This window comes from Canis lupus, chromosome 24, assembly GCF_048164855.1.
Source record: "Canis lupus baileyi chromosome 24, mCanLup2.hap1, whole genome shotgun sequence".
NCBI lineage: Eukaryota > Metazoa > Chordata > Mammalia > Carnivora > Canidae > Canis > Canis lupus.
Window position 1 is genome coordinate 50,470,997 of NC_132861.1, and position 16,116 is coordinate 50,487,112.

Here is a 16,116-nt window from a genome sequence, read left to right on the forward strand (position 1 = left end):
TGTCAATGGACTTCTTTTTTTAATCGCGAATGGGTAGTTAAAGGGTGGTGTTCTAGACTATGGCCTGCCTCTGCTCCTGCACACCTCCTGGCAACGGGGGGCGGGGGCAGTGCCTGGGGTGGGGAAGCACATCCCACTCCAGGGCCTGCTCCTCACCTTTGGGTGCCAAACTGCCCCTCGTCTGATCGGCTGAGCCGCCCCTATTCAGGGGCACCCGGGTCAGCCCCATCATACCCTATGGGGTCCCAGAAGGAAGCAGATGACCCGTGAAATTGAGTAACGGAGGACAGTCTAACAAAGGGGCTCTTCCAAGGTGTGGGCGGGGGGCAAGAATTCAGCAGGGCTCAAGAGGCTCCCAGTGGGGAACCCAACGACAGTGGGGAGCTGTCACCAGCCCCCTGCCCTTCTGTGTGGGAAGGAGTGGCCACAGCCTCCGGAGAGCTGGAGGGAGAGGGTGCAAGGATCTGGGGCCTTTGCTAAAGGAACACAGCCTGTGACCCCGTCACCTGCGGCCCAGTGGGGACGATGTAGCAGAGCAGATGCCCCAACCTCACTCTTTCCTGCCCCCCAGCCCCTGCTGGTGGCTCCCGCTGGCCAGACCCAACCAGAATCAGAGGGAGAGAGCAGGCCATTGGCAGGGAGCAGGTGAAGGGTGGCCAGGGCACCAGGACGGGCAAATGGAAGATTTCTACCACACTAACTGGACACTCAGGGAATTCTCACAGAAGACAGACACTCATGGACATTTGCACAGGGAATGTCTGTGGAGCGAGCCAAGCCACCCTCTTCCCTTATCAAAGCCCCCTGGTTTGGGAGCTAGTGTGGGAGTCTAGAAAGGAAAACGTATAACCTTGGAACGTGTGCAAAAGTCCACCGAACTCTCAGGCCCACAGGGGTGAGACCACCCGCCCAGCCCCAAAGAGCTCACGTCTGCCTGGCGGGCGGATGCTGTCTTTCTCACAATGGTCGGGTAAACTGACACCCCCAGCAGACCTCAGAGCTCGGTGGGCGAAGAGTGGCACGCAGGGCCCTCAGGAGCCAGGCCCAAGGCAGTCAGCTCAGGCTCCGCTCCCTCTGCCTCCCAGACGAGCCAGGCACAAGGATGCTTTGAGCCATTCCCGTTGGACTTGGGTTTCCTAGTACCTCCCAGACGAGACCCTTTTCTTTTTTTTTTTTTTAATTTTATTTATTTATTCATGAGAGACGCAGAGAGGCAGAGACACAGGCAGAAGCAGGCTCCCCGAAGGGACTCGATCCCCGGACTGGGACCACACCCTGAGCCAAAGGCACACGCCCAACCGCTGAGCCACCCAGGCGTCCCACGAGACCCTTTTCTTATTGAGCATCTTCCCTGTACTAGGCAGGGACGGTGACCGCTGGAAGCAAGCAGTTGACAGTCCCGGGTAAGTATCTGTCATTAACGAGCCGGTCAGGCGACAGTTCACCGTAGTCAGTTCATTCCCCGGCTCTAGCTGGTTGGTCGACCAGTTGGCTGAGCGGGAAGTAGGCGTTTTGACCAAGACTCTATCTGTGACTGAGGGAGGGGTGGTCACAGCCACATACAAGGTAAGGACGGCCACTCCTCCGGGGCCTTGTCATTCATCTTTGGTCCCCGGTGCCACTCAGCCTGAGGTGTGGCTACCGTGGCTGCGTGCACGGCCGATTGCTCCTGGGACCCCAGGGAGGCGGCCAAGCACGACGCTGATTAATTGAAGAAGGAAGTGGGAGCTTCCCTGAGAATCTTCACGGAGGACGTCATTTCCTGTTTGGAATAAGCCCCCCAGGAGCCAGGAGGACTTCCCCAAAGCTGAGTCAGCCCCAGGGCTTTTCAGGGCAGGCTCTTCCCCTGTCAGATCTGAAGTTGCCCACGGACCTGTCCGGGATGCGCGGGGCTCACCCCCTGACCCGCAGCAGGAACGAGTAAACGTTGTTCACCCCGTGAGCCTGCTGACTCCGAGTTGCAAAGGCCGGACGCGTGACCTGGGCCAGTCCCAAGATCTCAGGCTCAGTTTCCTCATCTGTGCAATGGGGATAATCACACGATTTGAGAATTAGATGATGTCATGTGTTCGGAAGGTTCCAGGAAGCAGCGAAGGTCGCCTGCCTGGACATTGAGAGGCCACACAACAAGTTGACTTCAGGCTCCCACTGTTTTCCGGGGCAAAGGGAGCTTTTATTCCCATGACTTCATCGGCAAAGGTCCTTCCTTTGGAGGAAAAGAGAAGAGTGGGAACAGCTTGAGTGCCGCAGCCGGATGGGAAGCCAGGGCTGAGGCCGTGACAGGCAGGCCCAAGAATGAGGATTAGGTTTCAGCCAGGCATGAGGGCGCGTGGGGGAGGCCGCCTCGGGCTCCCTCCGGGCCCCCTTCCGTGGCCACTCATCCGGTACTTCTACCCTGGGTTCTATGACCTCAGCCCCAGACGCTGCCCCCGCTCTGGCCCCGGGGACCGCTGCTGCAGGGGACCAGCCTTGGTGCCACCAGAACCCGTTTTCTGCTGGTCCCTGACCTGTGTGATTCTTTGCTAAGCCCCGCCCTCCTCCGGGTGGACTTCAGTTTTGAAATGTGACCCCAGAAACATGCAGGGAGCCCCACCTGAAGGCCCCGGCCCCAGAGCCAGGCTGCATCATCACCTCGGGACAGCTTTATGGGAGCCTGTACCGGCACCAGAACCGATTTGATTTGGGTCCTCCGGCAGGGCCCATGACATCACTGGGATTGTTCACTGTTTGGGAAAATAACTGGTTTTCACATGGCAACAGCTCCTGTCCTCCAAACTGGCGTCGTGCGGGCTGGGGCCCCCACCGTGAGGGGGAAATGAAGTCACGGGAGCATCCTAAGGATCCCATGCCCCAAACTGGATCCCTCCATTCCCAGAAGGCACCAGTATTGCCAAAGGTGACAGCCTGAGCGTCACCTTTCCACAGCGTAGGTTGGGCCAAATGGCATCTGGCCCTGAGGGTGGCACGCACCGTGTCCCCGCTGACAGATTCCAGGCCGGCCCCCAGAGGGGGGCCCGCAGCAGCCGGGCCTCTGCGCTGAGGGTGAGCATCCCCGGGCACCTGCCTCCTGGTCTTGCTTGGCCGGCTCACGCCTCAGCAGCGGGAACCCAGGGAAAGGCTCAGGGGCAACAGCCACGATGCCCACTCTACAGACCGGCAAACTGAGTCTCAGGGGGACAAATGCCGAAAGGCCCCAGGTAGGCCTCCTCCAAAACCAAGTACGACCGTTGCTCTAGGTGGCCAAGCAGGAACCAGGTGTGCCAAGCAGACCCACTGCTGGGGCGGTCTGCCCTGTGCCCCCATCCTGCTCTGCCACATGGCCAGGCCTGGAACCTCTGTCTTCACGTGGCCCTGAGGGCAGTCCCTCCCTGCTCCCCCGTGACATGGTGTGATGGCCTGAGGCCAGGGACCTTCCCCACTTAGGAAGCCTAGAAGGCAAGCAGGCCTCCACCATGGCCCCATGCAGCGCCCACTGTGACCTCGGCTCACCCTAGAGCAGCCCCTGGGGGCACGTGTGCGTGGATCCCAGCTCTCAGGCAAGGAAACTAGAAAAAAGCCTCTTAGGAGTTCTGGGACAGACTGGCCACCATCAGCTACGAGGCAGAGCCAGGCCTTGAAAGTGGCCCCCAAGAGAAGCCTCTTTCCTCCCACCATGTAGGGCTGCCCCCATGGCTGGGGCGCTTTGTGGGTGAGCCCGCTGGGTTCAGGAGCGGCCAGCCACCTGTGTTCCCCTGGCCTGTCCCCACAGCCACAGCCCACGGGCACCCCGCACCACAGGGACCTGCTGGCCTTAGGGAAAAGTCCGGGCCGCAGTTTCACCCGTAACCTTCCAGCTCACCGTGGAGCTCCTCCTCCCCACCCCCTAGACTAGGAAGGACCAGAATGGGCAAGACTTCTGGCTGTGGAGATGTGGCCATGCCCAGGGGCAAGGGGGCCTGGGCCTGGCCCCGAGCCCGGGCTGTGTGTCCCTGCGCAAGCCCCCGCCTCGCCGGGCTAGTCGGCGTGGCCCGGGAACAGCGGGAGAGGTGCTGGGTGTGGACGTGCTTTTTCAGAAACGCGCAGTGACCGTTCACAAGCTGCATCTCCTGGGGCCAGGAGCCTCTCTCCACCAGCAGATCGGCAGCGACAACACACCCCACACTTGGCGTCCTACAGCCCCAGATAAAGTCTTACCGAATAAATGAAACTGAACAAAACGTTAATAGTGAAAACGCGGAGGCCCGTGTCCCGGCACAGACGTGTCATTGCAAAGTGCTCCACACCCAGCTTCTTAACAGACGTTCCCCGTGGGACCAGAGATGAGAACCCACCCGAGAAATCCCTGGTCCTTCGAAGGCTTTACAACCGCGGATTTGATTCCTTACCAGGAACAAAGCTGCCGAATGTCTGCAGATGAAAGAAGCTCGTGTATTTTGTTGAGAGCCTGTGACAGAAGCCGGTGTTCACCAAACGTCTTCTTGGGGATCTGCAGTTTCCAGACGAATCCCAGATCGTTTCCTTCTACTGATGATTTTTTTAGTATTTTATTTATTCGTTCATGAGAGACACACAGAGAGGGGCAGAGACACAGGCTGAGGGAGAAGCAGGGAGCCCAACGCGGGACTCGATCCCGGGACCCTGGGGTCACGCCCTGAGCCAAAGGCAGAGGCTCAACCGCTGAGCCACCCAGGTGTCCCCCTTCTACTGATAATTTAAAAAAAATTTTTTTTCAAGATACAGACAGAACTTCTCTGCTGCAGCCTTGCCTCCAAAAGACCTCGCCACAGATAAGTCTGTAGGACACACACTGCCCCTTGGGGCAAGACTCCTCCCGCCAAAAAAAAAAAAGGGAAAGAAGAAAACCCCAATTTTATCACCATACTCACCTCCTACTGGAAAAGAGGCAGAGTCACAGAATAATGAACACCGAATACCAGGCTTTATGTAAAGCATGAAATATTTCCTGTGTCCCCCACACCTGCGCCCCGTCTGGCACAGAGGGCAGCCACGGAGTGGGGGTGCATGAGTGGGGGCTCCGGAGGTCTACCCGCCGTCCCCCAGCCTAGGGAGGGCACCACCTGCTTTCAGTCCTCCGTGCCACACTCCCAAATAGGACAGGGGGAGGCCTCCTGCCTTCCCAAGAGGGGGAAATCATCTCTTGGTGTGGGAGGCAGACCCCTGGCAGGTGCACTCCTCAGCTGCCCCCCCCCCGAACAAACTATGTGGTGTTGCCCTCTCTTGGTGGGGGAGGCCCCTGTGCTGCCCTCGTGCCTTCCCCCGGGAGACAGGAAGGCAGTGGGCACCGCTAGGCAAGCAGCCCAGAGGGGCGAGGGGGCTGGCTCCTGACAGGGAGGGGCCCGCGGTTCAGGCCTGCAGGACCTGGTCCCCCTAGGCCAGCGGGGTCCAGCCCCCACCTGGCCAGGTCACCAGGGCGCTCAGTCCTCCAAGCCCGGGCCCTGCCGGGAGGGCTGTGTCTGCGCGGGGACGGGGAAGGACAGCCGGCTCTGAGCGTGGGGCCCCCCAGGCCTCCCTGCGGAGTGGGCAGCCGGGGACGGAGGGGGCCCCGCGGGGGAGAGGCGCCGGGGTGGGGGGTCTTGGAGTGTGTTCCTGCTCCCAGCTACTAGACCTGTGTTGTCGGGGCAGCCCGGGGGGGGGGCTCAGGGCATGACCCCGGGGTCCCAGGATCGAGTCCTGCGTCGGGCTCCCTGCGTGGAGCCTGTGTCTCCCTCTGCCTGTTTCTCTGCCTCTCTGAGTCCCTCATGAATAAATAAGTAAAATCTGTTAAAAAACCACATAAACCTGTGTTGCCGACACCTGGACCTCACAGGTGCCACCAGGATAAGCCTCATGGTCCCCCCAGGCGGCAGAGCAGACCCCACGGGGGGAGAAGGGATGCCCCCGGGCTCAGAGGACCGAGGCCACCGGCTCCCCCTAGAGGAAGGGGTGTCAAGAGGGCAGGGGGGGTCCAGGCTCTCCGGGGAAGAGCTGGACGCGGTGCGCAGGCCCCTCCGCAGGACGGGGCGCTCCGGCCAACGCCACCGGCCCCCAGCCCTTGCCTCCCGCGCCCCAGTTCGCCCCGTGGTCCCTCCTCGAACCCGCACCCGCACCCCCGCCCCGCGCCCGCCCTGCACCCGGCCCGCAGCCCCGCCTCGCGGCCGCGCCTCCCCCCCCCCACATACCCGGGCACACACACGCGCGCGCACACGAGCACACGCGCACAGAGGCAGACACGTTTGCACGCGCACACAGGGGCACACACGCGCACGGGCAGAGGCGGACACGTTTGCACGAGCGCACACGCGCACAGAGGCAGACACGTTTGCACACACGCACACACGCGCGCACACGGGCAGAGGCGGACACGTCCCCCCCCCCCCGCCCAGCGACCGCGAGCGCGCACCGGGGCCGCCAGGGGGCGCGGGGCCGAGCGGCGGCGGGCGAGGCGGGGGATTCGAGCGCGTTATAAGGCGCGGAGGGAGCCCAGCGGCTCCCACGCCCGCCCCGCGCCCCGCATCCCGCGCCCCGCATCCCGCGCCCGCCGCCCGCATGGCCCGCGCCCGCCGCCCCGCCGGGGCCCGCCTGCTGCTCGCCTGGGCCGCCCTGCTGGCCGCCGCCGCCCCGGGCCTCGGCTCCCCTGCCCCGGAGCCCCGCCGCGCCCGCCGAGAGCCGCGCCCCGGGAACGCGAACCAGCCGCCCGCAGGCCCCGGGCACAGCCTCGCGGGGCCGCCCTCCGGGCCGCCGGTAAGACGCCGCGGCCGCCGCCTGGGCCCGGGACCCGCCCCGCAGCCTGCACCTGGCCGGCTCCGGTGGGTCTGCGCCCGGGAGCAGCCTTCGGGCCCCTCTGATGGGCGCACGGAAGGAAGGGGCCCGGCAGGAAAGCCCACTTAGCTGCATTCTCGGGAGATTGGGAAGCACGGCTTGTAAAGGCGCAGCAAATTAGGGCCCACCCTTCCCCGAACCTATTAGGTGAAGTTCTCCCGGGAAAACAGACCCCCAGAGAGCCTCCCTCTGGGTCCGGGAGCGCGGGGGCCTGTGCGGGGCCCCAGGGACGTGTGACTTCTGACCTTGGAGGGGTGATCTTCAGCTGCGCCCCGTTCTTCCTTCGAGGGCAGGGCAGAGTGGTCAGGTGGGGACGTTGGGGGCGCTTCAGAGGGGCCCCGGTGTGGGCAGGCCTTGCAGACCCAGAGGGGACAGGGCCCTCGGGGAGACGGTCTGGTTCAGCGTGTCCCCAAGAGCTTGCAGGCAGTGCCAAGTGCAGGCCCCCGCTGGGCTTCCGCTGACACCTGGACACCTCCTCTGATGAGGGTGAGGGCGGCAGGGGCGTCCCCTCAGGGAGACTCCCCAAGTCGTGCCCCCCACCCCTGGAAGCCAGGGAAGGCAACCCCACCCAGACAATTGGCCACACCTTCTGGAGGAGGGCGGCCAGATGTCAGGACATGGTCACCAGGAAGCAGGGGGCCCCCTGTGCTTCTGGGAGGGGTTCTGGCCATGGTCTCTCTCTGGGGGACAACGTGGTGGCAGGGGCTCCCCACCTCCTTTCTGAGAGCCCCTCAAGGCTGGAGACCTCGGCAGGGCGGGGGTGCCCAGGGCAGCTGCCCAACACCCACCCACACTGCCACAGGCCTGTCTCCTGGGGCCCCAGGCTGACAGGGCTCCACCTGTTTCCACGCACCGCCCCCCCACCCCCGCACCAACCTGGGGTCTGAGTCCAGCTGGGATCCACCGGCCCCACTGGCAGGGTCAGCCGGGCACGCCGCTCCGGCCTGTGTGGGATGCTCCTGGCGTGTGTTCCCACGGAAGGCAGAGCGGGGCCGGAAGGTGCAATCCAGTCCTGTGTCCTCGGTGAGCGGCGAGCAGGGCCGCACCTGGCAGTGGGGAGGCCCTGGGCACCCTGAGGCCTCTCTCTGTGCAGCCCCAGGCTCCTCCGACAGGGAGGGCCCCGCCTCCCCACCGTGGCACGCCGGTCCCGCAGGACGGCCGGGAGACCACTGGCTCGGGCGCTGACCAAGGGTCCTGGCCGCCTCCAAAACCCCGGGCTCCATTGCCACCTGCGCTGCTGCTCGTGGCCTCACCTGAGCCCTCCTTGCCCGGAGCCCAGAACGCCTGAGGCCCACTGCCTCATGGGCCATGGCCTCTCCCTGCAAGGCACATCCTGGAATCTTCCTCAGAGCCAGGACTGGTCAGAATGCCGCATGCAGGGCAATGGATATTTCTAGAATCATCACTGCCGTTGTTTAGGAGGCCTGAGGGAGCCGGGTGGTGTGGCACCCCGTGCAGGGGCCTTGAGCCTCCGGGCCTCTAACCGCCTCGACCTGCAAGCTGCAGCCGCCCCGAGGGCCAAAATGGGCCGCACGGGCCCTCGTGGTCTCACCGCCCCCTCCCCTGCACTCGTGAGTCTGTGGTCCCATCCTCTCGGTCATTGTCCCAGGGAGAGGGGGCTGGGGGCCCAGCGGGGGCAGGGCTCCCACCTGCTACCAGGCTCCGCACCCACCTTCCTGCACCCCACAAAGCGCCAGGAAGTCGTCTTCTCGCACAGTGCCCAGGCTGTCGTGTGGCCTGGTCGTCGTCCTCCGTGTGCCAGGAGGGAGGGAAGCACGGGCCGGCCGGGGGGCTGTGCCAGCTTGGAGGGCGCCACCGTGGACCAGGACAAGGGCCCGAGGCCCGTCCTGCGCCCCGACGGCCTGCAAAGCTCCATCTGCGTGGCGGGCACCCAGCGGGGGAGGCGAACCGACCCGAGGGCCGGCTGTGTTCCAGGAGCCTGCCACCGACGGGACGCGCAACTTCGACCCCAGGGACGCCTGGATGCTCTTCATCAGGCAGAGTGACAAAGGCGTCAACGGCAAGAGGGGAGGGAGAGGCAAGACCAGGAAGCTGAAGGTGAGCACAAGAGCCCCCAGCAGCGTGTGCGTGTGCGTCTCCGGGGACAAGCGAGGGGCCTCCACCTGCGGGCCCCCCGGCGCCCCCAGCCTGCCACCATCACCCCCGAGCACCCTGCACCAGCTCCGCGGGAGCACCCTGAGCATGGCCAGTGAGGACGGACCCTCCCCCTTGGCCTGGGGTCAGAGAGCACGGAAAGTGCCAGGCTGGGGGACCAGACGACCCTGAGTTTGACAGTTGTTCCTACATTTTCCCCGCACCCCTAGAGAGCTGTGAGGTGACAGCCCCATTAGCTATCCCCTTCTCTTCCCTCTGCATCCTAGCGAGGGGGGCCTGGGCTGACCTGGGAGGGGAGTCCGGGACCAAGCCGGGGATTGCAGCTGGGCTAGAGCAACACACCGTCTGCCTGGGGAGGTGGGGAGCCTCAGGGGCCCTGGAGGCTGTGGGGTCCCCACTGTCGTTCAGCTAGCCCGAAACCTGCCACCAGCTCCTGATGTCTGCCCCTTCCTTGTCCCCAGGGGTGGGGGGCTCTGGGCCAGGGCCGTGTCACTCACACTGGGTTTGGGCTTCTCTACCCACCCAGGACTGGCATTGCCCTGTCCCGGGTCTACCCCAGTGCTGGGGTGCTGGGCTCTGGGCCTGAGGTGGGTGGGCTGCCGGGCTGTCACTGTGGCCTCGCCTCCCTGTCACCCCTTGGAACCACCTGGCCCCACCCCAAGCTAAGCCAGGGTGCTCTCCCCTGCAGGGGACTCACTTGCTGTTGGCTGACCGGCAGTGTCCCCCTCTCCCTCCACCCAGGAACCCCTCTGTGTCCCCATTTGCGGTTCTTGGGGCCCCACCCCCAGAGGCCCCACAATCCCCGTCTTCACACTCAGAGCCCACGGCTTCCAAAGCGCAGCCTCACTGCCTTCTCAGGGTAGTCGGAGGCCGGGAGGCTGACCTTCACCCCCAGGTCAAAGCAGGATCCCCTCCTGCCTGCCTGAGTGGTGAGAACTCGTGGAGAGGTCCCAGCGGTCCCCCGCCTACCTGCTCAGACGTCCTCTGAGCCTGCTGAGGTTCCTTTTCAGCTTGGCCTGCCGGGGCCCCCAGGCCCCCCTGGGCCCCAAGGCCCCCCTGGCCCCATCATTCCCCGGGAGGTGCTGCTGAAGGAGTTCCAGCTGCTGCTGAAAGGTAGGGGGCGGGCGCACACACCGCCTGCGTGAGTGGGCCGGGACGGTGTCCGGGAGGAGCCGGGGTGGCTAGATAGTCCCACAGCCCGCGCAGGTGAGGCCGAGGGTCAGAGGCGGGGTGGGCAGGAGCGGCGCAAGGAGGAGGCTCTGCAGAGGAAGCTGGACTTGGCCACTCAGTGTTCAGTGGGTGCTTGGGGACCAGCGCCCATGCCCCTGGGACTCAGGTGGGCCCGGGCAAGGCCAGGACACCTGGACCCCACCCCCACTGAGTGAGGACCGTCAGGGAGGATCAGAGGTCCTTCACCTTGCAAAGTGGTCCTCTGATCACAAACCATATGGGGATCTGAGGCTCACCCCAGGTGACACGAGTTCCCCTGTGTCCCTGCCTGTTCCCACAGCAGGTGTCAGCCGCTGGCCCAGAGCCCCATGGGAGGCAGGAAGGGTAGAGTCCCGGGCAGCACAGGTGCAGCCCAGGCTGCGGTGAGGGCTGTCGTGGCCCGGAGGTGGCCCTGCAGGCGGCCCGCTGCCGAGTGGTGGTCACTGTACTCACCAGGGCTCACTTCATTATGGGAATTAGAGCCTTTTCCCTCTTCAGTTCGGCGCACCCTTCACTTAAACTTATTCCAGCCTCCAGCTGCCTTGCGGGGCGGCCAGGGCTGCCGATGGCGCTGCGGGGACAGTAGTGTGGCAGGAGCAGCGCCGGGGGAAGCTGGGGAGCCCGGCGGGGTGAGGCGGCCCCGGGCACCGAGCTTCCCGGTGGTCAGAGCGCCAAGGGCAAGAGGAGCGGCTGCGGGCTCGGGACGCTGTTCCCACGGGCCCTGCGGCGCAGGGGGTGTCCGCGGATCCCCGGATCCCGGCGGAGGGGGCTGCCAGCACTCGGCAGGTTGGGTTCCCGGCAAGGGGCAGGTGCGGGGAGGCGGGGGAGGGCACTGGGGGTGCGAGGGGCCGCGGGAGGGCACGGTGGGGGCGGGCGGGCGGGGGGGCCACTGCTCGCTCTGTGCCAGGAGCCGTGCGGCAGCGGGAGCGCCCGGCCCCCGAGCCCTGCACGCGCGGCCCCGCCGAGGACGCGGACGCGGCCACCGCCCGGGAGGACGACGAGGCGGGGGCGGAGGCGGCGGGGGCGGCGGGGGCGGCGGGCGTGCTGGCGCTGCTGGCTGCACCCCTGGCCCCGGGCCCGCGGGCGCCGCGCGTCGAGGCCGCCTTCCACGGTCGCCTGCGGCGGGACGCGTCGGTGGAGCGGCGGGCGCTGCACGAGCTGGGCGGCTACTACCTGGTGAGTCGGGGGCGCGGGGCGGGCGGCCCTCCCCGCTGACCCCCCCCCGGGCTGACCCCCCTGACCTCCCCCCACCTGGACCGACGCCCCCCGGTGGTCAGAGCGCCAAGGGCAAGAGGAGCGGCTGACCCCCCCCGGGTGACCTCCCCCTGACCTCCCCCCACCTGGACTGACGCCCCCCGGGCTGACCCCCCCCCCGCTGACCCCCGCGCGCCCCGCAGCCCGACGCCGAGGGCGCCTTCCGCCGCGGCCCCGGCCTGAACCTGACCAGCGGCCAGTACACGGCGCCCGTCGCCGGCTTCTACGCACTCGCTGCCACGCTGCACGCGGGTGAGGCCCTGGGCGGGGGCGGGGGCGGGGGCGGGCGGGGCGCGGCACCCCCAGGCTCGCCCGTGACCGCCCCCCTCCCCGCAGCGCTCGCCGAGCAGCCCAGGCGGGGGCCGCCGCGTCCCCGGGACCGCCTGCGCCTGCTCATCTGCATCCAGTCCCGGTGCCAGCAAAACGCGTGAGTGGGCGCGGGGGGCGGGGACCCCGGCACCAGACTCGCCCCCACCCTCCATGTCGACCCCTACCGAGCCCCACCCCTGGCTCCGGGAAGGCCTCCCAGTCCGCCTGTGTCCCCAGCAGCGGGAGCTCCCCGCAGGGCACAGGGGGCTGCTCCCCCACCACTGTGCTGCCCACCGCCCTGCCCTCTCCTGCCGGTGAACTTTCCTTGCACCTGGGGCCTGAGGGCAGGGGCTGCTCCCTGAACCCCCAGCACCCCCCCAGAGCCCAGGCACAGGGCAGGAGCTTGGGGGCTGCTCCCCTGAACCCCCAGCACCCCCCCCCCCAAGAGCCCAGGCACAGGGCAGGCGCCCCACCACAGCTGTAGAAGGGAACGAAGTTCAGAACTTCTTACGCTGCTTTGGAAGGCTTCCACAGATTGGCTTGAGCCCACTTCTTAGCGTCAACTGCTGCCACCCGGCCCCACTCCAGCTGCACCAGCCTGTGTCTGGTTTCCAGCAGATCCAGGACTTTTCAGCCCCTGGCCTGGACCCAGCCTTGCTTTTCCGGGCACCCCCAGAACCCCTTTGGCCCTGTGGAGGCTGTCCCGACTCCTCTTGGGGAGTTCAGATGCCACTCTCCACCAGAAGACCTGGCCAGGACAGCTGTTACCACTGCACCTAGCTGGGCCGCTGTTGGTTGCTGGGGTGATTTGTGGGTGAGGTTGGTGGGGTCTCAGGGGGTGTGGGCTGATGCGCTGTTTTGGCCGCAGCTCCCTGGAGGCTGTCATGGGCCTGGAGAGCAGCAGTGAGCTCTTCACCATCTCGGTAAATGGCGTTCTGTACCTGCAGGTGCGTGGGGCAGGCTTGGCTGTGGGGTGAGCAGGAAGGGAGGAGGATCTCTGGGAGCAGACTCAGACTCCAGGCCTGGGCAAGGTCGCCAGTTTGGGCAGAGCAGGGCCACCTCCAGGTCCCTTCCCCCAAGCCCTGGGCCTGTCTTCCCGCCAGCAGTTGCTCTGCTGCTGTCAGTGGTCTTCAGACCTGCCGATCATCCCACAGAGGACAGGGCTCCGCGTTGGGATGGGGGCCGGAGGGAACTGGGGTCGGTTCCGCACCCTTGGGCTGGGGTCCTGACACCCTGGGCCTGTTGAGGCTATGGGAAGTAGGAGGCATCCTCTCTGCACAGAACCCTACCCGACAGTCTCTTTCTGGCATGGGGTGGGGTGGGGGTGTGGGGCTTCTGGCAAGTGATGGAGAAACTGATGTGAAGGTGGGATTAAAAAAGAAAACACTCAAGGGCAGCCGTCCTGAATCACAGCTGGCCCTTAAATAACAGTATGCCGGGCCCCGCTCTAAGCTCTTTACGTAAATGATCTTAGTTATCATGGCGTTTTAAGGTCAGTAGTACCAGTTTTCCTCTGTTCGCTTCTTCTAAAAAAAAGTTCATCGTTCAAGTACGGTTGGCGTACAGTGCTTCCAAATAAGGGAATGAAGGCGCAGAAAGTTTAGGTAGTTCACCCGCGGAACTGGAGCCAGGCTGCCGGGAGGCGTCCAGGGGTCTGGTCCCGGGCACTGCTGGGTGCCACGTGGTCCACCGGAGGCCCTGAGATGCAGAAGGTGGGTGGGATTCTGCATTTCTGGGAGCTCTCGGGGAACGGGACACCGCAGGTGCGTGGACCACGCCGGGAGCAGGCCCGGGGACCAGCCCGCGACGGCTCCGCTCGGCGGCTGGTGGCCAGCTTGTGGGGAAGGGCCACCCTCAGCGCTTTGGAGAACTGACGGGTCCCACCCCGTGCAGCAGAGCAGCTGTTGGGGCTCTGAACTGGAGCGGGCCTGGGGCAGTGGTCTGCTCAGCCGCGGGCCGCAGCCGCGGGCCCCAGGCCGACCCCGACCCTCTCCACAGACAGGACAGTACACCTCCGTGTTCCTAGACAACGCCAGTGGCTCCCCACTCACGGTGCGCAGTGGCTCCCACTTCAGCGCTGTCCTCCTCGGCGTGTGAGCGGCCAGGCCAGGCCCTTCCTCTCGCGGCCAACAGAAGTGGGGGCAGTGCGGAGTGGCGGAGGCCACATGCAGGAGGCGGCCCACTGGAACTGCCCACCGTGGCCACTGCACTTCAGCCGGAGACGGCCAACCACCGCAGCCCAGAGAGGGGACGTGCAAACTGTCCCAGAACAGGAGCAATTGCAGGATGGCGTCTTCCAAAAGGAGAAGAGCCCCGTTGGGCTGTCCCTCGGCACACGTCTCTGGTGGGGCTCGGCGCCAGGAGTACTTGCTCTGTTCCTGGCTGCGGGCCGGCTCCCCTCTGGCCTGCAGGGCACCTGCCCAGCCAGCCTCTGCCTCTGCCTTGGCCCAGCCCCATCCTTCCCATCGTTTTTAGTGTTGTGGGCACCAGCACGCCAGCAGGAGGGGAGAGGCTGGTCACTTGCCCGGACGCCCCATAGGGTGGGGGTCCCGGTCCCCACCCACCCTTCCCCCAGGGTGCCTTTGGCCTGGACCTCTTGCAGTGACCACAGGACTGGAGTCTCACGGCCCCTTGGCACAGCAGCCTCAGGAACCAGAGCAACACTAGAAAGGGGCTTATGGGGGGATGGTGAGGATTAACATGCTCAAGATAACTCCTAAGTTCACCTCACAGATGGCCTTTTCAGAGCCCACCCCCCTCCCCAAGCCTGTCCTAGAGTGGTCCCTCTTCCCATCCCCTCCGAGGCTCTGACTCACTGTGGGGATCCACCCACCAAAGGAAAGATCTAGAATATCTTTGCAGATCAGAGACGAGCAGGCCCTGCCCACCCATCTGAACAGATAAAGCAGAGGCTTCCTGGGAGCCAAGAGCTCCCGCTGCCCACCCCAGGCCCCACAGAGTCCAGCCAGCTCTGCATCTTCCCCACTGGGGGAGACACGAGGCCCTGAGCTCAGGTGGAGAGGGGACAGATGGGAGATGATGCTGAGGAAGCTGGGTCCTGAGTCCACTGTGCTGCTCTCGCGGTGACGGGACCTGGGGGATAGGGGGCGGCTGTGAGGAGACACGGGCATCCATCTACAGCAGGTTCCTTCCAAGGTGTAAGGCCCCTCACCCCCTGCAGAGGAAGCTGCTCCCACCCCTTCCCCAAACACGGCAGCCTTGCACACCATGGCTGTGGGGACCAGGTACCACGGGGTGCCCTGGGGGCCAGGCTGGTCTGACAGGTGTCCAGGCCTGGAGAGAGGGCAATGGCTGCAGTCACCTGGACTGTCCAGCTGGCCTCAGGAGGAACAGGTGACCCAGCCAGGTCTGAGGGACCCCCAGCGCCCGCAGCTTCCCTCCCCGCTGAGAACCCAGTCCTTCCGGCCAGGCGGCCCTGGGCGCCCTACACGTAGAACAGCCACAGGGTGCCCTTGGCAGGCCCAGTGCGATTCTCAGTAGGGCTCGTACCCACCCTACCAGGAAGCGCTGGCCTGTGTCCTGCCTCCCCTCGCACTCTGATAAGGGCTGCCGGGCCACACCCTTCTCTGGATTTCACTCTGCACCCAGCGGGCACAGATACTTCAGAGAAGTTCTCTTTTACCCTTGAAAAAGCCACACATCTTTCCTTTTCTCAACCTAAGCGTGTTACAGCACAATCTGTTCCAGTATTTATCGTATAATATTGCCGGGTGGAATGTATTTATATATATATAACTCGACGAGATGGCTCAAGGACTGGAGAATTCTTGTGCTGTGTGACTATACAGAGTTATAAAAACAAACAGCAGATCTTGAAATAATGGATCTTAATCATTTCGGCCAGGCCCACTGAGGACGGCAAGCAGTGAACTTGGGGAGGGAGGTGGAGGGTGGCCTTCAGCCCCAGGGGGGCCCCTGGACCGCCAGGGAAGCCTCTGCACTAAGCCGCTCTCAGCTCTGGGAACTAGGGGTGCGTGAGGCACACCGGCATCTGGTTTGCTGGGGGGAGATGCTGACCGAATCAACCGTCCTGTGTCCCGGCTCTGGGATGCTGGGTCCCCTCTTCGTGGGGGCCACACCTTACGGCAGCATCAGGGATGGAGCCTGGCCCGCCACACTCTCTGGGGAAGGGTGTGCTCAAAAGGTTCCCGGGGCACTTGTGGTGGGGACACGGGCTCCGCGGAGCTGAGGGGCGATAAGGCGCGCGCTGGGTGGGGGCCGGGGAGCGTTACCAAACTGCCGCTTCCCAGGCAAGGTTTTAGAAACTTACATCATCCTGAGGCAGACACCGACCCGAGGCCCAAGAGCTGCCTTCCTAACATACGATTACAGTGATCACATGACCTGTTTTATACTAGGTCTTGAGAAATATTATCCTCATCAACAGGCTAGTTATGCATTTTTGAACAT

At 64.9% G+C, this 16,116-nt stretch overlaps 1 protein-coding gene and 2 long non-coding RNA genes across 4 annotated transcripts; 1 reads left to right on the plus strand and 2 right to left on the minus strand.

Moving 5' to 3' along the window:
• Positions 1–1,158: 1,158 nt before the first annotated feature.
• On the minus strand, positions 1,159–10,930 carry LOC140616293 (uncharacterized). Of its 2 annotated transcripts, XR_012016836.1 has the most exons (6): positions 8,052–10,930; positions 7,675–7,844; positions 7,044–7,275; positions 4,365–5,757; positions 2,594–2,723; positions 1,159–2,206 (listed from the first exon to the last, which is right to left on the minus strand). It is a non-coding gene; the product is annotated as an uncharacterized lncRNA (long non-coding RNA). The 2 variants fall into 2 exon arrangements; XR_012016835.1 differs by having other exon boundaries at positions 7,675–10,930.
• ERFE (erythroferrone) lies at positions 6,526–15,527 on the plus strand. The gene is made up of 8 exons (XM_072796891.1): positions 6,526–6,720; positions 8,734–8,856; positions 9,924–10,026; positions 11,030–11,298; positions 11,520–11,628; positions 11,713–11,803; positions 12,554–12,632; positions 13,684–15,527. The coding sequence occupies exons 1-8, from the start codon at positions 6,526–6,528 to the stop codon at positions 13,780–13,782; spliced, it is 1,068 nt and encodes a 355-aa protein (XP_072652992.1). The 3' UTR covers positions 13,783–15,527.
• On the minus strand, positions 13,127–14,243 carry LOC140616294 (uncharacterized). The gene is made up of 2 exons (XR_012016837.1): positions 13,737–14,243; positions 13,127–13,383 (listed from the first exon to the last, which is right to left on the minus strand). It is a non-coding gene; the product is annotated as an uncharacterized lncRNA (long non-coding RNA).
• Positions 15,528–16,116: the final 589 nt, after the last annotated feature.

What these genes read in the sequence shown, in the direction of transcription:
- ERFE (XM_072796891.1), top strand. Translation starts at nt 6,526, where the DNA reads ATGGCCCGCGCCCGCCGCCCCGCCGGGGCCCGCCTGCTGCTCGCCTGG. An exon ending in GGCCGCCCTCCGGGCCGCCG is followed by an intron (nt 6,721 to 8,733) that starts GTAAGACGCCGC and finishes GCTGTGTTCCAG; the next exon opens with GAGCCTGCCACCGACGGGAC. An exon ending in CGCTGCCACGCTGCACGCGG is followed by an intron (nt 11,629 to 11,712) that starts GTGAGGCCCTGG and finishes CCCTCCCCGCAG; the next exon opens with CGCTCGCCGAGCAGCCCAGG.